Source organism: Rhinolophus sinicus, chromosome 16 (genome assembly GCF_057876585.1).
Source record: "Rhinolophus sinicus isolate RSI-liver-muscle chromosome 16, RSI-T2T, whole genome shotgun sequence".
Lineage (NCBI taxonomy): Eukaryota > Metazoa > Chordata > Mammalia > Chiroptera > Rhinolophidae > Rhinolophus > Rhinolophus sinicus.
In genome coordinates this window covers 178,443,585-178,468,901 of record NC_142516.1, presented here as the reverse complement: position 1 = coordinate 178,468,901, position 25,317 = coordinate 178,443,585, and the positions used below count along the sequence as shown (strand labels likewise).

The following is a 25,317-nucleotide window of genomic DNA, read 5'->3' as shown; positions in this document are numbered from 1 at the left end:
TAGTTTAATCACTCTCCACCCCAATACTTTGCCCACTGAACTATGATGTCAGAAATCTAAGCCTGATTTGTTTTTAAGTGCGTAATCCATTAACCGTTTCCATATGCCATAACTGCTCAGTTGAGAAATATTTATAAACCAGTTTATTGGCCCTATCTGGCAAATATGATGCACCTGTTATAAAATGTGATTACTTCAGAAAGCTAACAATTGTGGAATCACATTTTCATAATAAATCAGCCTAACTGAATTAATCTATTCATATAATTTCACAAAGCCCTTTAATCCCTATTAAGTTAACAGTTTGTGAAAAATGAAAGTAATTAATATTAATTTTAGTTGATAAATCCAACACCAATAACCTGTTAGTATAGTTTAATCCATTTTCCAAAAGTCTGTAAAAATTAACCAACAGATGCTTCCAATCTGGTAAAAAATACACAGGTCATTAGCAGTATTTTGATGATACCAAATGTTCAATATACGAATATTGTGATTAAATTTCAAAAAGATATTACAATGTTCTTTTATAATCCTGTTAATTCTTAACAGAAGCTGAAGACCATAAAATATGTCATTCTTTTCTAAAATCAAAATCGGCATCTGTTGTCCCACTCTTCTTTCTTATGTTGCAACTAAGAACTTGCCTGAGACTCTAAAAGCAACACAAGAACAGGGCATATGTCTGCTTTTCCCATTCCAGCGTTCCCAGTGTCAAACACAAGGCCTGACATACAATGTACATCCAATAAACATTTGTGACCTTGAATAGTTGTAGCCAAATATAGGAAAGGGAAAAAATGGGAGGCATGACAGAGAGGAAAAATGAGAAAAAGAAAAGGATGATCGGGAAAAAATGTCCACGTTATTTTCATAAGAACTTAAAATACGGAAAGCTAAGATGTATCCCCAAAATGTAGAACTGAGAGATGCAGAGAAACCACAGAGATATATTTAAATAGCAAAATAAGGCATAACAACATAATTGAGCTGAATCAGGAAAAAAATGATTTCACAGGAAAAGTCTTAGAGAGAGGTTCCTGTAAGTCCTTAAGCTATGGACACAAGGCACTTTCCTATTGAAGCAATGTTATAAATGTCACGGGGAGATTAGCTGAAAACAAAATAAGTAAAATCAAAATGAAAAATGAAGAGATATAATGAAAAGCAACGTGAGTTCAGAGGAAATGTCCAAGATCTTACCAAGAATATCTAGCTATGCCTCTGAAGAAGCGGGACAGGGTGGTACAGTAGAGAGTCAGAATTGTTTTGCAGGAGAAAAACATCTGCAAAGATGTGTTAGAGCTTTAACAGGGTATCATGAAAATGGCCCAGCTTAGGGACTGGCATACCACAGGTGTGTTCTGTAGGTATGATGAGTCCCTCTTCCATTTCCAACTCTCAGGGTATGAGACCTCTAAAACTCAATCATGGTAACCTAAAAGCCCCAGAAACCTAAATCAGTGCCTTCTGTAAGAAAAAAAAGCCACTCTTGGTAACAAAAAATAAAGAATGTGTGAGAGAAAATTTCAACGTTCCCTTTAAGTGACTGGATTCAGTTTCTTTTTTCTTTCTACCGATTTCAAATGCTTAGGTAGCACAGAGGATGGCCATGTATCATTTTAAATACCTGAGAAGGAACATGCACCTTTGTAATCAGAATAGCCCTAGTTCTAGTTCTTGTTCTTGTTTCTGTTACTCTTTCTCCTCCTCTTCCTCCTCTTCCTCTTTCACTTCTTCTTTTTAATAAATTTATACCCCCTTCACCTATTTTCCCACCCCCAACAATGTTCGCCTCTAGCAACCACGAATCTGTGTCCATGAGATTGGGTCTTGTTTGTTCTTTTTTTGGATTCCACATATAAGAGGTCATATTATTTCACCTAACGCAATGCCTTGACGTCCATCCATGTTGTCACAAGTGCCCTAGCTCTTAGTCACAAGAGTTATTGAAAACAACCCCAATAGACCAATTTCTCTAAAAACTCTCGATTCTTTGGTAATCTGAATCCTTTGTCCTTCCCTGCCAAGTTGTGAAGCAAACCCATGATGAAAATGGGTCAGCAGCCAATTCCTCTGCACCCCACTTGCTTGGGAGTGGTGAGCAACTGTATTTCCACCTTGCACTGAACCATAAAGAAGTGACGAGCTTTCATTTTAAATTCTGAAGAATTTACAAAATTGATTCAAACAAAGTAAACATTAGTGACATGGGCAACAAGTAAATGCACACATTGAGACCTAATGCCTCAGCAGCCAGGCCATGAACGCAATGACCATAGGAGCCACCTGTTCGCTCCACCGGCCCGATTCTTGTCTAAGCTTTGCAGACACCTTTCTCCTGCTTTCCTTTCTGATCTTTCCTAGAAAATCTCTCTACAAAACCCTGCTTTCTGAAAGCAGACTTTTCTAATAAAATAATTCACTACCAGTCATGCCAAAAACCACTCTCAATTGAGGCACCTCAAATAATGCTTTCTAGGAATTATTCTTCAAATTCCAGACCAAAACAGTCACCTCCACAACTCGTCTCCTGCTGGCATAGGGAAATGTTAGCCTTGCGCAGGGCGACAACCCTGGGCTTACCCATCTTTTCTGTTCTCCATGCAAATATCACTTAGTGTCACAGAAAAGAGAGAGTAGCAACTGTGGCGAGAAAATAGAAGTCATCGGCCTCTGCCAGCCTCTAAGTCAAATGCAAGAGATTCGGGGCAGAGGGGAGGCACGTGCACAGGCAGAGAGGCATGCAAGTATGGAGCATTTGGAAATGATCATTTCCTCACCTTAACCTTTAAGACTAGTGTTAGATTGAGCAAATACATTGGTTTTTTTCCTAACCTTGAATCTCAAGGCTAAAGTTAGATGACTTAAAAATTTTTTAAAGGTCCAATTATTTCATTTAGGGCTAACACTACAGCTAAATTGAAGACATGCTAACAAGTTTCCCTTTTGAGCCTCATTAATTAAGAAAGTAATCAGAGTAAAGGGGGGCGGGAGAGAGAGTAGCTGGATGGAAGTATTACTTAAATAGCTGCCAGGTACCTCCATTTCCACTGACTAGGAAAGCAAAGGGAAAACTAATCAATGCCAGATTATGAAATCTGAAATTCTGAAGTGTTTTACATGTAAATACACATTTAAACTGCCATATATTTTCCTTGATTGCCCGAAGAGTACACTAATCTTATTCAAAAAAATTTTTGATTCTCCATAATCAGAAGGTAAAATTAAGATCTGCTTACTTCACAAGTTTTACCAGGGTAAGTCTGGTAAGAAAATTCCCCATTTTCAAAGATCAAAATATATCATTTTTACTATTTTAGTCAAGACCAACACTGTTCTATAATATTGAAAGACAACTATGATTTTTTAAAAATGTATTTTCCAGATAAACAAACAAAACGACAAACGTTGCTCAAAATAGGCATTGGATTTACCAAAATTCTACGAAGCTACCTTAATTTGCAATCATCTTTCAGTATTTCTAACTTGCAACTATTTCTTAGAAAGAGTTTACAATTTATAATTATATTTTTGAAAACATTTCAGAGGAATGCAAATGATTTTTTGATATCTGCCAATACCCCTAGTTGCTGTACCAACCAAGTTAAGTCAGATATATAAAGCATTTAGCATGGTGCTTAGTACACAGTAGGCATTTTAAGAAACCAATTCTCTCTCTACATGCCTTCCCATCTCCATCCAGCATAATCACTCTGCTCCAGCTCTTTCTGTGCTCAAGGAGCCCAGTAACATAAGTGGCTAAAGTCTACGGTGAAAAGGGTTCCTTTTTGAAAATTAAAAGGTAATCACTTATCTATGACAGAACATGAAAGTGATAACATAACACTTAAAATTTAACAGCATGAAAGTGGATGAAATAAAGTTAATTGTCGACAAGAGTAATCTTTAAATATATATTTTTAAAAAAAATCACACTGAACAGATAAAAGCTATCACAAAACAATTTGAAAAATAAATTCCATTACTTTTAATAAAAAACTAATATATGTATCCTACTAATATACTTCTGTTCCAAGCTAACATTCAAGATACTCTATAAAATTGGTATTTCTATTCCATGTGACTCATATTAATTAAACTATGTGACAGTCACTGTAATATTAAAGGGTGGTGAAATTCTGACTAGAGAAGTCTCACATTTTGTTTTTGTTTTACTATTTCTCTTCGACAAATAGGAACTCTCGTGCCAAAATTCTCTCTGAAAACATCCTCCTTCATAAAAATCTAATTTAAAACCTCTTCAAAAAAGGTATTATATAGAAAATTTAAACTTTGTATTAATTAGTCATTTGCATTTTTAAAATTGCTCATTTGATACTGTAAATAAAATTCTCTTTTTAAACATTTCATTTTATTAGATCATTTATTCATTTATTTACTCATTAATAAAGTAAATATATGTATAGGACTCTTAAAATAATGCTTTCTAGCGGTTAACATATAAAAAGAGGCAGTGTCAGAATACTAAAATGAACAAGATGTTAAACTTACCTTTTTGTTGACAACAAAATGTATTTTCAAGCTTACAGAGCAAATCCACATTTTCATACTTATTTTCATTTGCTTTTATCCAGAAACAATTTTCAGTCATTTCATGAGGTTGGATCTGCAATCAGAGAGAAGACTGATTCACAAATAGTTGGGTGTTTCATCTGTCCCAGCCCAATCGCCACGTTCAGACCCAGCGTCCCAGAGCTGCCAGCCAATGTTTATGAAGTATTCCCCATAAGATTTTTCTCCAAATCGTGTTCAGTGAAATATTAATTCTGCAGGAAGTTAAGCTTTTATCAGGGAAAAAGTTGGGGACTGAAGGTGAATAAAATGAAGTTTGTTTCCTCTCAATGATGCTTCCCAGAGTTTTTAATAATGCTCATGTACACTGTGATTCTTCAAGGGAAGGATCCATTACACAGTATATCCAATGGCTACAGACCAGAAAACCGTGTTTCTGCAGGATTCAGAATGGCTGTGTCCTAGCTATCCGCTTCTGACGAGTAGCATTACTTTTCCCAATGGCTACCGACATAGAGAAGTTCCTAGGAACACTGACTTATTTCACTTTTGAGAAACACTTCATACATTTAGGTTTCAGGCATGACCATGATGAATTATCAATTTAATTATAAATCAGATCCCACTATAACAACTAACACTGACTCCCACCAAATTTTATAAACCAGAAAACCCTTTGAAAAATAATACCTGTTTATTTAACGTCACTTTGGTTAGAGTTCCCATTGGAAATTGTATATAAGTAAAAACAAAATTAAATTTTAATCTAAGTAACAGTATGCTTTCTTCCATGTTTTGCTGTTTTACCTTTAACCAGTTCAATCTTCTCATGCTAGTTTCAGGTTTAAATTCTTTCTTTGGTTTTAACCCAAATGGTAGGGTAGGTGGAGGAGAGTTTTGTCCACTGAGAAACCCCAGGGGAGGTGGAGGAGGCACAGAACCACTAAATGCCATTGGCATCCCTGGAAGTGGAGGAGGGGGTGGTGGGGGTGGAGGAGGGGGCGGTGGGGGAGGAGGGGGCGCGCCTCCACAAGAGGGCAGTGGTGCAGGAGGAGGAAGTGCTGGCTGGATGGCTTCATTTTCTTTTGACAGTAGCAAAGAGGCTTTTACATCAGCTGGCAAGTCACCAAACTAGAGAGAAAACAAAGATAAGAAACATTACAAAGAACACTCTACAGAACACATAAAACTACACTTTCCTCAAAAGCAAGGTATTATTTTAAACCAAAAATAACTGAATATCAGTAATTTCATGTGGTTTGACCAGAAAATAAAATTTCAGTGAAGTCTACTCCCAGTTTAAGAATTGCAGCTTTTGTTTTCATAAAAATGTAACTGACAGAAATATTATTCCCCATTTTGAGGTAGTTATGACCACCGGGTAGAGATGTCCAGGAGGGAAGTGGGTACATAGGTCTAGAAGATTTGAAAATCAGAAGTTTCTAGGTGACAACTAAGCCATGGAAGTAGAAAAGTTCATCCAGAGTATGTACAGACTCTGTAGCATGAGGAAAGGTCTATGTGCAGAATTCTATGGAACACCAGCATTTAAAACAGAAGTAAATAAATAAACAGTGGAATGATAATAATGATGATAATAATAGTAATAAAGATCCAGAAGAAGAGAATTACATAGTATTGCAACATCATGCCTTTGCCCTTGAGAAAAAAAAAAAAAATCTAAAATTCTTAGGAGGACCTACAAAGGCATGTCATGATCTGGTCCCTGTGACCTGGTCTTTCAAGTGACTTTCTTATACAATTCCATGCATGTGCTAACCTCATACCAATTTCAGGGCCCTGGCACATGCTATTACATGTATATATACATATACACACACACACACACACACACACACACACACACACACACACACACACGAGGGTGCCAAAAAAAATGTATATACATTTTAGAAAAGGAAAACTGTACTAAAATTGTAATATTCAATATATACCAATAACAAAAGATGAATACTGATGTCATGTTGGACTTCTGCAATTACAAGAGGTACTCAAAGTGGTTACCATCAGTATCCAGATACTTCTGATTACGGTGAACTACTGCTGGAGCAACGTTGACCAAAGTGTCCACTTGTATACATTTTTTTGGTAACTCGGGTATATAATATGTACACACACACATATACATACATACATACACATTTATATAAACTACTTTGCAAACGGTGGGCATTTAATAAATGTTAATAAATCATTTTAAAAGTTTTATGGCACATTTATGAAAAACAGATCATGTATAAAAGACTAAAATTAACCTCTGAGATCAGCACAAAGAAAAAGTATCATGAAGGAAATTGAAAGCACAAATCAAAGAACATGCCTTATTGAAAACATTAACTATAAAGAACAAGCAGATCGGTGCTACGCTGGGTTGATATGAGCGTGGACAGTACTGCCCTCTGAATGTTAAGAATGTATGTATATTATATTCACAGCCAATATACACTTTATAGTTAACTATTAATGTCTTAAAACAAAGCTATGGTTGGATTTCTAGACTAGTTTATCTGATATAGTATGGTTGATTTGAATCTATTGTTCCTGCGGCCAGACACCATTATATCCTCAGCATCTAACAATGCTTGGTTGTTAAGTGACTAAATGAAGGAAATCACAGATAATAAACATATTTTATCCATAGCTTTCATAGTCAGCCTAGCTTTGATCAAAGAGAAGTATCTTAAGACAAATGCACAGATTTCATGAGAAACACACACTAATTAACCCAAAGACAGAAATAGCCAGCTGTTCTTAAAAAATGAACATGGTATCCAATATTAAGTCTCTTATTCCAGGCTTTCTTCTGACAGTATTAACACAGGTCATCCCGGTCCACAATTTAAAACAACATAGGAGGAAGTGGATACTAAACTCATATGGGGGGATCATTGCATAAATTATATAAATGTCTAACCACTATGTTGTACACCTGAAAGTAACACAAAATATTGAATTGCAACCATAACTGGAAAAAATAATTTAAAAATAATAAAACATAACGAGGTTCCTTGATTTAATCTGTTTTCGAACTGTAAATTTATTCCCATTTTATATAAAAGTACATGCAGTAATAATGTATTCAAAGATGCTGGATATGTTTTTTTATAAACTAGAATTTCTTAGAGTAGATTTACAAGTTACCCTTCAACTGGGAAAAATTAAAAAGAAAAAGAAAGTGTTTAAATTTATATTAGCCCAGACCAGGAAAAACTTGTCATAAATATTTCAGCCAGTGTCTATAACTCAAACTGAAATATAAAACACAGTCAAATGTTTCTTTTAATCTGGAAGACAAGGAGTCACCCGGGAAAGATGAAAAAGTTCAATAAATTGTTGTACTTTCTTTGCGTGCACTAAAGAAAGATCATTGAGAATAATTTACCTGTAGATAAGAGCTTTTAATTCTTTTCCAAAATTCAACACTAACAGATAGCTATCTCTTAGAATATCCTCAGATAGCCGCTGTAACAAAACTATCCACTAAGTATTTAAAGAAAAAGTGCCGATGATGTAGGAGACAGTATACCAATATACGAAATAGTATACCTGAGACTATTTCAACATAAGCATAAATTAGGTTAAAAGGAAAATAGCAAAACTATACATACTGCTCATCATCCTATATGTAAATCTACATGAAGAAATTTTGCTATGAATATTTTCCCTCCGTACTTTCATCCATTTAAAATATGTAGATGATGTACTCCTTGCTATCTAAATGCTGTATGTGTAGAGGGTTATGTGAGCTATCTGCTTCATAATCCAGATTTGCTCTCTTTTTTGTCATGTTTTAAATCTGTTTACTTTTGGAAATTGAAAAATTATCAGAAAATGTTCTCATTCAGCTAGAGGTTATCTTTCACTGCAAAGTATCCATAGGTTGAAGGTTTTGAAAAATAAATAGCTTGAGCAATAATTTCCTGTAGTAGGATCAAGATCAGTGATGAATGACAAATCTAAGATGAAAAGACTTTCTTACCCTTTGTGCTTAATTACTTAGGTAATGTGACATTATGAACAAAACCCAAATGAAACATAAGGGAGCAGGTTGGTTAGTAAAAGTTTACGCATTCTTAAAAATGCAAATAGAAAAAAAAGGGGTAAAACAAATTTTTTAAATGAACATAGAATACACATATAAACAATATTATGAAAACATACAAGTGAAATTAAAGTTTAAATTTTTGTGTGTGTTTGTTTTTTAAGGAGGGTTCAGCTCACAGTGGCCCATGCAGGGATTGAACTGGCAACCTTGGTGTTATCAGCACCACACTCCAATCAACTGAGCTAAACAACCACCCAAAGATTAAACATTTTGATGCCATGAAGATATGGCATAACCTTCACTCCCGTGGTCATCTTTCAATACACAAATTCACTCTGGATAGATGGTATTTTACCTGAGATTTAAAAGCTTGTAACTCTGCTTGAAGCTCATTAATCTTTGCCTCTTTTTTCTGCAATTGAGCCTGAGATTCTTGGTGGTCAGTAAACTCTTTTTCAAACTGAAAAAAAAAAAAAAGAGAGAGAGAGAGTGAGTGTGAGAGAGAGAGAGAGAGAGAGAGAGGAGCGATGGAAATGAAAAGCATTATTCTTCATAGAGAAATATGACTCTAATGATCTGTCAGTAGAACATAAACTTTTATGAAAAGAGTGGCAGATTTTTGCTAAGTCACCTTTCACTAGGTCCCACCAAAATCATTTGCAAGGGAGCAGACAAAGCCAGAGATGGAGACTGTGACCTTCTCTCAACAGAGGAAAATGACCCATAGATATCTGCAACCCTGGCATTTTTTTTTAAAGTCTCTCAATATCATTGTGACTTTGTGTAAAATAATAGACTGCAAAGCATTGTACTGAGTTCCCTGACCCCTAACTGCAAAAATGTATACTCGAAACTTAACTGAAGTTTACCACTATGACTTCAAAGAATCACATTTTACTGTATTTTGTTTATTAATAAATAACTCCATTAGATAAATGCATCTGTTGTTTACTTTTTCCTTCCAATCGCATCATGAGATTTAAGGAGCCTGATGTAGGCCTCTAACGTAACAATTTAAGAGAATAAAGTCTGTCTTATTTCTCATTAATCTGTTGGAGATTAATCTTTGGGAGATTAAAGATAAATTCATCTTTCAAAGTCCCAAGTGCAATACCTTGTGAGAGGAAGGCAAACAGTAAAATCTGGTGAGTCCAAAGAGTTCTCTAACTTACATCATTACTCAGCACAAGTTTCCATCTTGCATTCAAATAGCTTCACCTTACCATCGTCATGACTGAAAACCTCTCCTAACAGAGGTGAATTTCAATAGGGTCCTGTCTCATAACTTAGAAAAAGTATTTGACTCTCTTTCAAAAGAATGGGGGGAGAAAAAGCAATCAGTTAAATAAATAAAAAAAAAGAAAGATAGAAAGAAATGCAACTTAACATACCCTGAGACTTTAAAATACAGCCAAACCTCAAATAGGAAAATAGCAATACAGAACTCAACAGTTTACAAAGGGCTTTACTTATCTTAGTCTGTCCTTAACACAAAGAGCTAGTTACTAGTTCCCCATCATTCAGCTAGTAAGTAAAGATGTGAGATTAAAACCCAGAATTTCTGTCTTCAAAGTCTGAGTTACTTAAATGAAACCACACTAACTTCCTATAATTAATGGTTAGAGAATGCTTTACAGTCTTTTTAAATAGACTTTATTTATAGAGCATTTTTAGGTTCACAGCAAAATTAGACAAAAGGTCCCGAGATTTCTCATAAACCTCCTGCCCTCACACACGTATTGCCTCCCCCATGTTTTAGAGTGCTTAAAGCAGAAAAAAAAAACCAAAACATCTTTGCATTTTATCACAAAAAACTTATGAAATAAGAAATATTATTAAAATTCCCACTACAGGTTAGAAAAGTAAATCTGAGACTTATTATCCTCTCTAAACCTTGTGTTCCTTTATAAAGATAACAGAAACCGCTAGGAAAAAAACCATTCAAATGTCCTTCACCTCTCCCAAGCCATACCAACATGAATTACCTCTCCTCCTACTAGGGCTCTTCCAAAGCCCTCCTACCACTAAATAATTAAAAGGATATTAACCTTAAATCTAATCAAATAATTTATCTGCAAACCACAGTGTGCTTAGGTCTCAAAAAGCCCTCTTGTCACCCAGAGCTTCCCCCAACACGCTAAATCAATAGTCTTCACACCTGTTGTATTGTGCACCTCTGTCCTTTTGTCCTTCAGTTTACCCCGTTCACCTAACTAACCTCAGTTTTGCCTCAAAGACAACGTCTCTAAACTTCTCTTAGTCCATATTCACTTTTCTAACCCATTGAACTCCATTCACTTCATTATCCACAACTTAGTTACCATTCGTTTACTCTGAAAACGATGAATTACCAAACTTCAAATGCCCTGCACTGGTCCCAGTCGCATCTTACCTGATTTCTCTACAGCTGTGCTATTCGATAGGGTGGTAGCTAGCCACTAGCCACAGATGGCTATGGAAATTTAAATCTAAGCTTACTAAAATCAAGTAAAATTAAATTTTCAGGTCCTCAGTCACACTGGTCACTTATGAGGACACAATAGGCACACTGGTTGATGGCTACCATGTTGACATGTTGACGAACAAAGATTGTAAAACATTACCACCATCCCAAATTGGACACACCTGCTCTATAACAAAAATACTTACAAATATATGCCTCCATATTCAATCTCCCTACCCTTGTATGCTTCATTACAATACACTCTTCTGGTTCTCCTGCTAACTCCTGACTGCTCTACCAGTTCTTTATGGGTTCCCATTCCTCAATCCCTTAAATGATGCCGTTGTATTGCACTCTTTCCTCACCTTTTGCTGGACTCGTTTCACATTTCTCATAAGATGGTATCTTGTACACGCACATTTCAATCACCATTCATATACTGCCAGCTTCTCATCTGAATTCTAGACTGCACATTAGTCATAAATGTATTTTCAGCTGCTTAATGAATATTTTTCAAGACAAAGAACCCAGTTTTTTTTCAAAATTAATATCATCTTCCCCCTATAAACATTTTGTTTTGAATATTGCTATTCTTTCTAAAGGATGGTTCAAATAACATGACTCCTTTGCTCTTAAACCTTCAGTGGCTTCATTGTAAAGACCACACTCATTAATTTAAAATCTAAGAACCTCCTAGGACCTGGCCCCAAACCATGTATTTCCCATTATACGATAAATACCTAATAGAATGCCTATGATGGCAGAGAGACAGGTACTAGAGATAAAGAGTTGAACAGAATATGTATACATATTCTGGTGGAGAAGTAAAAGCAAACAAATAACCCAAAATCTATAAAAATGACCAGCAATAAAGAAAGAGACTGTGAATGATCCCTGAAGGAAGGATGCTTGACCTCAGGTTTGAAGAACTTGAGTAGTTAGCTGAGAAGTGCAGCTAGCATTTCAAATAGAGGGACTATTATTGAATGGCAAGCAGTCCCTTCGAAGGGGTGCAAAAGGAGGTATGAGAACAAAATGAAGGGACTGAAGCTAGAGAGGTACACAGGAATGAAATTGTTGAAAGGAGTTTTGCAATAAGCCAAAAAGTTGTTTTTTGTTGTTTTCTGTTATTTTCCCTAAAAACCATGAAGAGCTAGTAGAGTATTTATCATAAGAAAATAACATGATCAAATGTGCACTTTGGAAAACTCAACCAGCAAATGTGGAAGATGGACTAAAAGAGAACTACTAGAGGCATGGAAATGAGTTTAGAGGCTACGGAAGTTTCCAAGCAAGAACTGAAGGCCTGACTGAATGACGTTGGAAGACAGAGTAATGGAAAGAAAATGAAGTAACATTTTTTTACAGAGTCCAAAAACGTTAGGGTCTGACTGAAAGAAATGAATGAAGAGAGTGTATGTAAGATGACTACAGTATTCTGTTGCTTTGCAAGCTGGAAACAAAGTGTAATAATTGGGGATGGGAGAGGGAATGAGGATATAAATTGCAGGTGAAAAGACATTTTAAGGGATAAGAAAGAGGGATTTGGTTTATGAAATGTTAAGCTTGAGATACCTATAGGAAATCAAAATGTATGCATACTCCTCCCTAGTATCTCACCTTGCTGCCTCATACTGACCCATCAGGGCCCACACTAGCTCTCACTTCCCTGGGTAAGTTTTTCCTGGCCACCCAAGACTAGATCAATAATCCTTCCTATTGGCTTATACGCCACAAAGGGTTTTCCTACCATAGCAATTATCACACTGTAATATAAAAATATCAAAATGTACTATCACACACATCATAAAACTCACCAATCTGGAAGTTCATTAATGGTGAGAACCTTTTTTTTATTTTATTCATCACCTTTCCAAAGCTAAACATTTATAATTAAACTCAATAAATCTCTGTTGAATGAACTGATGAGCCAATGCCTGTCCGATCTTCCTTTATATGTTGAATAACTATGTCAATATCATATATTAAAGTCCCCCAACCCCCCAGCATCAAAACCTTTGAGAGGTCATTTGCTCTATTCTCCTTTTGATTACTGCTCAGTAAATGTTTACTGCTGCTTAACAAGAAATAAAAATTAAATTAGTCTTATGAGGGTAAGAATGAAGCAGTCTTTTTCACAATACCAACATGTACTTTATTAGAATGAGATTCTGAAGGATAAAGGATTATGTAGGGGAACAAAGATCAAACTATCAGAACAACTGGTCATAATTAGTACATGCTAAGATAATTTCTTAAATTAGCTTGATCATACTGCAACTATATCCATTACTTACCAAACAGAAAAATTTCTAGGTTTTCTCCAATAAAAGGATCAGACGAAATAACTTTGCTTTAAAATTTTGATAATATCAATAGTCAAATTACAGTAGCCTTGGGGATAAAATTAATCTCCATTAAAGATGTACTTTATAAAAACTGATATGATAGCTTTCTTCTCCAAAAAAGAGTTATTAGAGCAATATTACACTTACAAAATTACACGCAAAAATGTCAACACAGTTAAGGTTGAGGCTCTGCTTTATTTCATTCCCTAGGGTAAATGTATTAGTGCATCTGTACAAGAAGGTTGATAATTCAGTATTTTCTATGGACTTTCTGACATTTCTGGTGTTCATTTTTCAAATTTATGCACCAAAATAAAGAATGTACCTAGCAACTATGATAGCTTCCTGCCTAAAGCAAATTATTTACATGTTTCCTTATAAAGCTATCAGAAAGACGTTCTTGCTGAGATATACAAAATGGTATGGCACTTGAAATCTTTTACAGAGCAAACAGTATTTTCTGAAAATATAAAAGACATATAACTTCTGACTAAAGGAGACAACAAACCTTGAACAAGGTCTTTCTTCTATTTACATTTAAAGCTTACAATTTTCAAACAATGTATTGAAAAAGTTATCATGTTTAACACCACTCATATAAACTATACACCCAACAATGGTTATAAAAGCAAATGTGTACTATCTGGGATGCATTCACATCAAGTATTTGAAATTTTCTTACTACTTTCCCATTAAGAGTAAAAGCTCTTACTGAGTTTAGAATATAAAGTCGTGGGGTGAGAGGTCTCCCTACAACACAGACATCTATCAACTGTAACACTTATGACACTTAATTTAAATGATCCATTGTTTCCCCACTAAACTGAGTACTTCAGGGCAATGACAGTATCATATTCAGAGCTGTAATCCTAGCCTGCAGCCAAAGGCCCAAGATATTACTCTCTTACTAAGTGTTTGGTGAACCTCAGAACTTCTTAGCAGGACATTAATAAAATTTTTCATAAGTTACTGCTAACTTACAAAAAAGTGCCTACCATTTGCAGTTACATTTTATCTTAAGTTTATGTAAATGTACAGTTCTCCAAGATTCATTTAGGGCCTGATACAACAATAATGTAGTAAATGTTCATTTAGTGTACACTCACGAGGTGGTGGTAGTAGTAATTATTATTTCTCCGATGTAAGAAACCAGAGACCTATGTTTTCAATCAGAATGACTACCTAAAATGTGAAGAAACCAACAGAAACTAAACCCCCACAAAACAGAGAAAATGTCTTGTAAGTACATGCTAAGCACAGCTAAAAGCACAAAACAGCACCTTAAAGAAAAGTGGGGAATGAATGGACGGGCAATACTACTAGGCTGAAACCAAGGAAAATGACGATATCTGATACTTTTGACCTATGAAAATGACAATTTTATATAGTTCAACCTGATCTAGAATGAAGCAACTTTAATCAAAACAACAAGCAATTTAACCTATCTCTTAAAATGTTTAGATATAATTTCAATCTTAAGTGCCTAAATTATATGACTTCTTGAGAAATACATTCATCTTAAAATTCTGACTCTATACATTTTGTTCAATCATTTATTCCTCATTCAAAAAATAAGCTTCTTTTTTAGTTCTTAGACTAGGAATCATTCTAGGTGCAGGGATAGTGAACAAAGCAAACAAAAATCCCTCAAAGTTTCCTCTGAAGGAAGAACTAGACAATACATTCAATGTATACACACATAAACACAAACTATGTAGCATGCCAGGTACGAGAAATACAACAGAAGAAAGGCAAGAAAAGCAGCATATAGAGGAACAGAGCTGAGAGTCGGACCTAAAATTTTTATACATAACGGTCTAGGTAATCCTCCTTGCAGGAAGGCATTTGTGCAAGTACCTGAAGTGGTAAGGAAAGTGCAAACAACATTTCTGAGGCACAAGCACACTTGCAGTGCTTTACCCCAGTTGTGCAAAGATACTTACTTTCTTGCAAAATTCTGATGCTTTCTCTTCAAACTCTTCTACTTTTGCTTGATCTATGCAAATATCTAAAAATGCAATGACAGGAACTTTTAAATTGCAGTACTTCTTAAATTCATTATGACTTTAAAAGTTTAGAAAGCAAACAAAGCATTGAAAAGATTTAGAAATAGTGTCAGTAATAAAATAAGCAAAATGGAGAAACAGTATGATGATGTTGGAACGAAGAAGGATTTTCTAAGCCTGATGCTAAGGCCATAAAACATAAAGAGAAAGACAAGTCCAACTACAGTTTTAAACTTCTATTAGGCAAACGGCGGAGGGAATTCAACTGTAACATACTGTACTCAAAGGTTTCTGTCACGAGTACATAAATATTTTGAAGGAAGAAAGATGATATCCAACAGAAGATAGGAAAATGGGCAACAGTCATAAAAAGACAATTAGGAATAAATGACAAAACTAAAAATTGCTTAAACATGAACAGATATTTTAATCTTCCCTAATATGAAAACATAGTATTTTTAATGAGGAACAACAAAGATTAAATGATTCTTAATGCCAAATGTTGGAAATGGCATACAGATAGGATTTGCCAACACAACAGTAAAATTAAAGAACTTCACTGATGAGAAAATAGACAATATATACTAAAATTTTAAATATGCATTTTCTTTCACCCAGCAATTCTATTTCTAGGACTTTAAGGAAGAATATTCATTAAAATATTGTTTATGTTAGCAAAAAAACTGAAAATAAATGCCTACCAATAATAGATTTAATAAGCTGTGATACATGATGGGAGACTGTGCAGGAGAAGTGAATCATATGGATTTCCCATAATATACATTATCCCTTCATTCTTTTTATAATGAAAGTAATACATGAACATGGTTTTTAAAAACATATTATAGAAGGGCTTATAATGAAAAGTAACAGTCAACCAAATCAACTACAGTGAAAACTCAACCCTACTTCCTAAATGCAACCTCTCGCAGCTCTTCCTGTATTAGAGTAATCTGGTGGTTAGCATCCTGACTCTAAATAAAATGTCCGTACCATTTTTTTTTAATTTATCTATTTAAGACATGATAACTTCCTGCTATAAAAGATGAAAACTGTGTTCCCTATCTAATCCCCTTTTGATAATTTTACTTTCAAAATTGGCTGGCTCTGTAGCACTAAATAAATACTTAATCCTCTGATTCCTGTTACATACACAATATCTCTTGATTTTCGCTGTAATACATGAAATTATCTGTGCCCCACTTTCCAACATCTGCCTCCTTCCACTACTCAACCTCGTGTCTTCTCTCACCTACAGATGTCAACATATTGACATTCTCTTCTGTATTTAAGTCTTCTGCACTGCTTATAAGTTTATTCTAAACATTTAGTATCAATAAATACAACTTATTATAATTATGCAAATATGTTTCACTTATATAGCCAAGTAGTATTCAAAGATTGTATTTCCTTTCTATGTTCTATATGCAGCAAGAATTGAACGTGAAAACCTCTCATCTAGTCAAGAAAAAAATGTCCCTAATGTCCAGGTGGAATAAATTTTCTTTTCCATACTATTCAAAATCATTCCACATTTTGAATTTTTACTTGAAAGCTTAAATTTTATCATTGGTAACAAATTCTATCACTCATTTTCCCTGAAGTTAGAGACACACTTCATTTCGTTTTTAAGCAAGTGTATGCCAAACTTTCAAGTAGCCACAGTTCGTATGACAATCATTCTTTTGAGGTAAAGACAGGAGCCAGTTCAGCTCACAACTCAATTACACAAACATGTTCTCACTGGACTTGGATAAGCAGCAGAAGGGCTTCATGCGTGCATCTCGTTTTGACACACAGAGTATTAAAATCAACCCAAGGGTATATATTTAAAAAAATTCATATTTTTAGGTCTTCCTCAAGGACATTCTTAAGTAAAAAAAAAAATGAGTTTTTATTGCTTTGTTTTGTTTTACTGAGAGGGCAGAATACAGTGGCTATTAATACAGTTTGGTGCCACTGCCTTGATTCATAACCAGGGGCCAGCAGTTTTACCATCTAAGGTTGGCATCACCAGAGCAAATGTCAACGCAATAAAAAAGGTAAATAATGTCTTAACATTATTATGAAAATAGCTTTGACTATTAGAACCCCCTGAAAGGTACGAAAGATTCTCAGGAGTCTACAGGCCCCACTCGGAGAACAAATACCCTAGTGCTAACCCCTGGGGTAAGAGACAATAAGATATTTCTATTTAAATAATAGAGAAATACTTACCAACAAATTGACTTAAATCTAAATCTAATCTTTTTCGATATGTGAAGTCTGGATCCATCCCATCTCTATGTAATACAATCTGAGACACACACTCATCAATTAATTTGAAGTACTGCTGTCTAAAACAAAGGAAAAGAATAATTGTACACTCAGTTTATTAGTGTAACTTTACATCAAAACAACATATTTTGGCAAGCTTGATTTCAAGTTCAATAATTTACTTTGTATAGTTTCAACAGTTGACATAGATTTAATATGGGTGTGACAGTAAACATTATATCACTTTCCTTCTAATGATTTTAAGATATTATATTTTCTAATAATTTTTGAGCAAACTGAACCTTGACTTAATTACCATGTTTCCCCGAAAATAAGACCTACCTGGACCATCAGCTCTCATGTGTCTTTTGGAGCAAAAATTAATATGACCCAGTATTATATTATATATTATATTATACCTGGCATTATATTACGTTATATTATATTATATTATACTACGTTATGTTATGTTATATTATATTATTTTACATTACATTACATTACATTATATTATATTATATTATATTATATTATATTATATTATATTATATTATACCCAGTCTTATATTATAGCAAAATAAGACCAGGTCTTACATTAATTTTTGCTCCAAAAGACACATTAGAGCTGACTGTCCAGCTAGGTCTTATTTTCAGGGAAACATGGTAGTAGACAATAAATGAGAGAATATTAAGATGAAGCGATATGTGCTTAAAAGCAATCCTCAATAAATCACTATACCATAGTGGAATAGCTACCACTAATTCATTTTATAATATAAACTGAAAAAAATATTTTCTACAATATTCTCTAGAAGGTTCCACAAACAATACAGTATACTGTTTTTAGAATATACATGGAATCAAATTAAAAACTGATACTGTAAATTATATACAATATCAAATTACTACTTCTTACACAAAAAAAGCTAGAAAATTTTAGCATAACATTTTTGTCTGAAAATTAAAGTTGAACTAAAATCCCCAAATAAGGTTCATGTTATAACCACAGTTCAGTCCACCTGTGTATGTAATAAGCTAAAGAACATCCCTTAAAACTCAAACAACAAATGTCAAAGAAATATCTAGATTTTATACACAAAACCAAAGTGATAGAGAGGGTGGGCACTTTTCTAATGAGGCACAGTCCTCCATTCCCAGTACCCATGACCCCTACGACTTACTTTGTCCCTCAATGATGTTTTGCACACTTTTGCTCTCTAAACCATCCTCAACATGTATATGATGGCCTCTCTGCCACTGGGCTTTCCTCTCTTATAAACTATGACCTTTGAGCTAAGTACCTGACACTTAACAAACCGTTCATTATGCTGAATAAAATTCACTACAGCTTAACATTAGCAAAAAGACTACTGCTGACTAATTGTCAGAGTAAAAATGTTCAAGACACTATTGCTGATCTAGATCAACTCAAGAAAGTATTATCAATGTTTTCCTCAATTTTCTCCACTTCTGGCAAAAAATCTTCCATTCCCTAACACTTTAGCCATAATCACATTTATACTTCAAGTACACAAATTGCACACACATTTACATCTATCACATTTGAGGATTTAAATGATGCACTCCCATTCCTTTTTACTCATTCAACGCTATCCTAATGCTGATTTAATAATACAATTTTTTAAAATTAACCAAATTATCTTATGTCATTTAAAAGAAAAATCATCATTTCAGTAACTGTTTTCCCTCCTTCACAACTGCCAATTATGAGCTCATTTATAACACAGGTGAAATTCTGCATAAACTCTTCAGCAACACAATATTAGCAAAGAATAATGTACATCTGATTCCCAGAAATGTAAATTGAGAAAATAATTTCTATGAGTGATATTGGTGAGTTAGTGAATATGTGAGAGGAATATGTGAATTACTTTAATTAAGAGATGACCATAAATTGTCATTACTTCACTGATAAAATGCCATTTTTAGACAATATTTTACAATCATATTCACTTTCTCTGTAGTATTTTTACAGAATATCAGAAATTATCTCCCATGCACAATAAACTAGCATGGCATCCTGCACTTGGTAAGCCACTAATTATTTGTTACAAAATTAAATTTGATCTTCTATTCCACCTTCCAATTATCTTTCTGCATTTGAGTTTTCTTGGTTGGCAGAGGCTACCTTGATATACATTCTCCAAACAAATTCCATTTCAGTATAATTTCCTTATGTGCCAAATGTGAAAGTGACAAAGGTTCTAATTTTCCTATCCACTAATTCTGTTAAATGAATATATTTTGCATTCTGCAATCAAATACCTAATCTATTTATTTAAAAAAGTAAAAGAATTATGTTTATTCATATCAATAATAGCTTAAACTGTTCACTCAAAAAAAAGTTCAGATAACCGAAGATTTCTGAAAGGTAAAATCCAGGTCCATCTAAGATAGTGATACCAAAAACTGAAATTAAGACCAAAACAACAAGATTCACAGAACTGTATACCAGAAAGAGTGAATTTTACTGTATGTAAATAAAAAACTAATTTTTAAAAATTAATGTATGACAAAAATATTATGTACATTGCCATAATCCTGACTGAATCTTGTTATAAAAGTATCATATCTTTATAGGAACAAATAACAACAGTAAATCAAGAGAATTTTGGAACATGGGGGTGGGGAAAGATGGAATGTCTGACTACAGCAGTCGGAGGAAGAACACTGCCTTCACACAGCAACACTGTCTGGAACAAAGACTGAGGGCCTGAAGCTTAAAGTGCTGAGGAAGAAAGTGACACAGATCTGAATTACATTAAAAAGGTGACACTCAAAATGTGACCAAAATAACTGAACTTCGAGGCTTCAGTGATGTCACGGTGGCAATGCTACATACAATTTAATATTTCTCTGAGACTCTTGATCGCAATAAAGTTATGGGATTGATCACCTGAGCATGCCCCGGGACAGCTGTGTTTTCTAATCTGCTTGGTTTTTTTGTTTTGTTTTGTTTTGTTTTGTTTTTTATTGAACTTAGATAGGACCTCTTGTGCTGACCTCTTGTGCTCTTGGAGCACAGATGAAGGGATTAAGGTCATAAGTAAAATATGACCCCCTGGCAACACTAGGGATACACTCAAATCTTTGAAAGCAAACAACAGTGTTAACATTCTTGGAATCTCAAACAACCAGAGGTTGACAGGACCAACCATACAGGATGGGGTGACTTTAGAGTAAATGGAAGTCTGAATTTCACTGTTAAGTAAATGTGGAGGAGAAATTAGCATTACCTATAATATTAGAACATCTTATGAAATTAATGTATTAGTATTTTTATCTAGCATTTATAAAGTGGTTAAATATTCAAACTGTTTTATTTTTAATAAAATATTAGCAGAAAATTAAGCATCAAAACAGGCTACTAAACTCAAGTTTTAGAACACCAATTGGGTTTCTCAATTCTACAAAGGGAGGAAATATGATGGATAATCCGTACTCATCCCAAAGAACCTAAAGTTTTAATATTTTTTGACTCATTCAATTCTCTTGTTAGGTACGTCAAGATGCCTAAACTATACTCCCTGACATGACCCAGAGGACATAGCCTGAATCAGACAAGCCTAGCAAATCCTCCTAGTTGAAATTAGAATAAGAAAAGACTCACTACCCACAGTATTTGAGAATGCAATTTCAGCAAAGCTAAATTGGTGGCAACAAAAATGGGTTTATCTTCAAAGGTCTCAGCTTCCTTCATAAAACAGGAATAAAAGTAGGAAGAGGAAAGTGAGAACATTTATTGAGCATTTACCATGTGCCAGGCATTTGGCTAGGAGTACACCCCATGAATATTTCATTTTCATAGCTACCCAGGCAAGTTAGGTGCTAATATCCATAGATGACTACATATAGATAAGGTACAGACAGGATAAACAATTTGTTAAGCTCAAGAAGGCAAGGTTATAATCAAACTTGAAAAGCCATTTGTCTAGCTTTTCTAATACATTAGCAATATTAAACACACCTACATTATCAAGGTGTTTAATAAAAGCAATGTTTCAGTGCTCTTCATGTAAGTTACAATGAGAAATGTATCAATATCATTCCTACTGCCTCCGGACTAACCAGAAAATATTATCCATCACATGATAAACTAGTAATTTATTGCTAGTTTGCATTTTTACTCAGATGAAAAGTTGTAACCAGGAATCCACTGGTGCTTAAAAAGTGATAGGAGTATCATTTCACGATTATCTATCTAAATATATGCCCAGAGGAAATACCACATTCTATGAATCGATATTATGATAAAAGTAAAAATCTTAAAAATCATTTGCTTCCCCAAATCAAACATCAGGTAAATTTCACAGTTAACAGAACTTTATCAGTGGAAGAAAACATTAGAATATGCATCCTCTTACCTTATAAAATAATCATTACGAATCAGTAAAAGATGCTGAAGAATAGAAATAAAATATCTCTCTGCTCTAGTTTCCTTAACTGTGCTCCACACCATGTTGTAAACATCATATGCTTCAGTAAATTGATTAAGGAATATGTGGGTTTCTTTAGCTTCTACACCGAACAACTGAAACAATATGACATCCACTCTGCTCTGTAAGCTATCCAAACATTATTGTGTGCCTTACCCTAAAATAGGCATCATGCATACTCAACATATGATAAAACACAGCTAGTTAGGTTTGAGAGTAGAGGAAAAATTGTGTGCAAATGACAACTTTACCTGACACTTTCTGGCTTATCCTTTACAATTAACTTCAACCTCCCTCGCTAGAGCCACATTGCTGCTGGTAGCAAGGGTAGTGGGCAGCTGGCTGGGATTACTGTACTGGGTCCTGGGGGTAACCTCACCAAGGGAGATGGGAGCAGACATTAACCGCCATGGAGAATCCCTGGGGGAGGACAGGAAGCTGATGGAGCTTTGGAAAAGCAGGCACCCACGGACCCGCAGAGTTAACAAAGGCCCACAGGAGTGTGTAGCCAAGGTGTAGGGCAGGAGCTTACCAGCAGGCTAAGGGCTCCTCCAGCTCCTCCAGCTGAAAGCATTGGCGGGGAGTTGCTGACACACATAAAAAGAAAAAATAACAGACTGTGCACATACACATAAGAGACCTGTCTAACAGAATCCATTTGTAGATTGTAACATCCATTTACACATGTGTGTACACACAAAATCACGCACTAAACTAATAAAATAAGAAAGGTTTACATAAACATCCATCCCTCTGATTCATAAAGGTTTGATTTTATATTGTTTATACGGAAAAGATTTCACAAATCAAATATTTCATGGGATGGGGTTGGTTTGTGGAGGTCTAGCAGTAATTTTACATATTTGCCTAGACTTCAGAACAAAAGGATATTCAAATTCAGCTCTAATATCTTCAAAGCGATGGAAGAACTCAGTCACGTCTTCTTCCTTATGCTCATCAAAAACTTTAAGTTGGATATCCAGGCCATCATTCTTAATGCATTTTAAATTCTGTGGATATCAAACAGAAATTATAATGAACTTTTTTCAGAACGCAAAAAAATTAATGAAAAACATATAAACAAGAAACCAACCACTCCACTTGATTTATAGCCTTCAAACACTTAAATACTCAAAAATCTTATCATCTATATTTCAAAAATAGATTTTCATATTCAAGCCTTTTTTCCACAAATTATTCTTGAAGGTAATTTATCTAAATTTCCCCCTACTTGAGGACTCCTAATTTAAATATTAACAAGGAGACTGCAGGGCACTTACTGGCAATATCTCTTTCAATCCACAACGCATAAATTCATTTCTGATGTGAAGCCTGAAGTCCAAATCATCAGGAGATGTAACCAGGGCATTGATGAGCTGCATACATGCTACCTACAATAGATTACACAGCCAGAGTCAGACTTGGATTCCAACATTAAAAAAAGGTAAATAGAACTGAAACATCAAGGTTTTGTTCAAACAGTTATCAAATATCTTCCTTCACAGAACAGTCTATGAAAACAATCACTTTTATGTACAATATTTTAATTATAAATTATATAAGAAGTATAGTTTCATTGGGGGTTTTTTTTGTTTTGTTTTGTTTTTTCAAATATTTAAAGGTTCTTGTGGGAGAAAAGAAGTGGAGAAACATGCAATGCACTGTTTTTCCAGTTCAAGTTTCACAATCCAGTTTTCAACCTCTCCATTTTATTATCCCTGCCTGAAATATATCATTCATCATCTCAAATCCATATAATGGAAGCAAGAGAGATTGTCTCTAGAGAAGCAAAACTATGCTTTGCTGCTGTTGATGATGTTATTTTTCTAAGTCTACATTCTACTGAAATCTAGCAAGAATGACTGGCCTACTGATCAATGTTTAACTTCATGCTGTTCCCTAAATTGTCCTTTCTGCATCCCTTAAGGCAAAGTTTATAGGAATTTTAAACGCCATTTTTGGATTAAGACACCAATAGGGGTCTCAGTCCCTGCTGGCTGAAATATATCATAATTGTTGTATTTTATATTTAAATGCTAAAATCTGACCAGCATGCCTCTACTGTCAAAACGTAAGAATGTTTAAAGTGGTGGTGGGAAATGTGCTAGAAGAGAGGGGAAAGGAAAACACATTTAAAAGAAGAAAAAAAAGAAAGAAAGAAAGAAAATCTTAAAATAGAGTCAATCTTTCCAGTACACATTCACTGAGCTGTAACCAGTTCACATCAAAAAGTCAAGTTTAAAATGCTTTCTTTCCACTTTCTTGGCAGTCATTACCCAGTACCCACAAATGTGTTTTTCAGAAATACTATGTAATTTTAAAAGATCTCAAAGAGTGTATAAATAATGTTTCTGTACATTCAGAGAAATTAAATCAGTCTTAGTCACCAGGTTTCTGGAAAAGATGCAAATTATAGACAAAAAAAAGCAGCAAAAGTAACAAAAATTTGCAGCAAATATCACCTAAATGGAAAGTAGATTGTGAAGAAAAATAATAGCATGAAATTGAGGAGAAAGAAGGGAAAGGATAATCTAAAGTATTTCCGGGAAACATTCTAAAAGGTATTTCTCCATAAAAGGAAAACTAGGAATTAAGGTGAAATAATGAATTTAGTTCTATAAAATATCCTTCCGAATTCTAATGAAATTTGCCATTATCATGACCTATAACCATTCTTTGATTATTTCACATTAATATATTTATATTAATCATGTAAACACATGTCTATGAATATATACAAGTATACAGCAAAATGTATTGTTCCCTTACAGATAAAAATTCTATAATCAAGTTTGTAAAGACCAAAGAGTTCCTTCCATGTTTATAACGCATACGAGTATATTGAGATGTACGGACCTGCTGTATCAGATAATTTCACACTCATATAGCATTACCAACAAAACTGGGTGCCAATCTGGCATCTAAGCCATATAAATCAATTTCTAGAGACACTGAAGGCAAATAGATACAGTGATTAAAAATATACTATGTACTACATACAAGAGATATGTGTGGCATATAAAAGGAATATGGAGACAATAAATAAAAACAAGGACAGCATAGTAAAGGTACAGACTCCTAAGGAGTAACAGGAAGGCAGCCTAATGAAGAGGAGGCCCAAGCTGTTATAAGCAGAGGAATAAACCTGTTCCAAGATGTGGGCTCTTTTGTTGAATAACAAGGAATTCAGATGTCCTGACTACTT

At 34.4% G+C, this 25,317-nt stretch overlaps 1 protein-coding gene across 2 annotated transcripts in view; it reads right to left on the bottom strand.

Moving 5' to 3' along the window:
- DIAPH3 (diaphanous related formin 3) overlaps window positions 1–25,317 on the bottom strand; it is a 437,995-nt gene that overhangs the window by 266,011 nt on the left and 146,667 nt on the right. For both annotated transcript variants that reach the window (XM_088792987.1, XM_088792988.1), the window contains 8 exons: window positions 23,393–23,503; window positions 23,004–23,122; window positions 22,041–22,157; window positions 17,617–17,735; window positions 15,337–15,401; window positions 8,958–9,062; window positions 5,344–5,667; window positions 4,516–4,630 (listed from right to left, as the gene is read on the bottom strand). In XM_088792987.1, coding sequence (XP_088649113.1) covers window positions 4,516–4,630; window positions 5,344–5,667; window positions 8,958–9,062; window positions 15,337–15,401; window positions 17,617–17,735; window positions 22,041–22,157; window positions 23,004–23,122; window positions 23,393–23,503 — 1,075 coding nt within the window. The remainder of the gene's footprint in view (window positions 1–4,515; window positions 4,631–5,343; window positions 5,668–8,957; window positions 9,063–15,336; window positions 15,402–17,616; window positions 17,736–22,040; window positions 22,158–23,003; window positions 23,123–23,392; window positions 23,504–25,317) is intronic.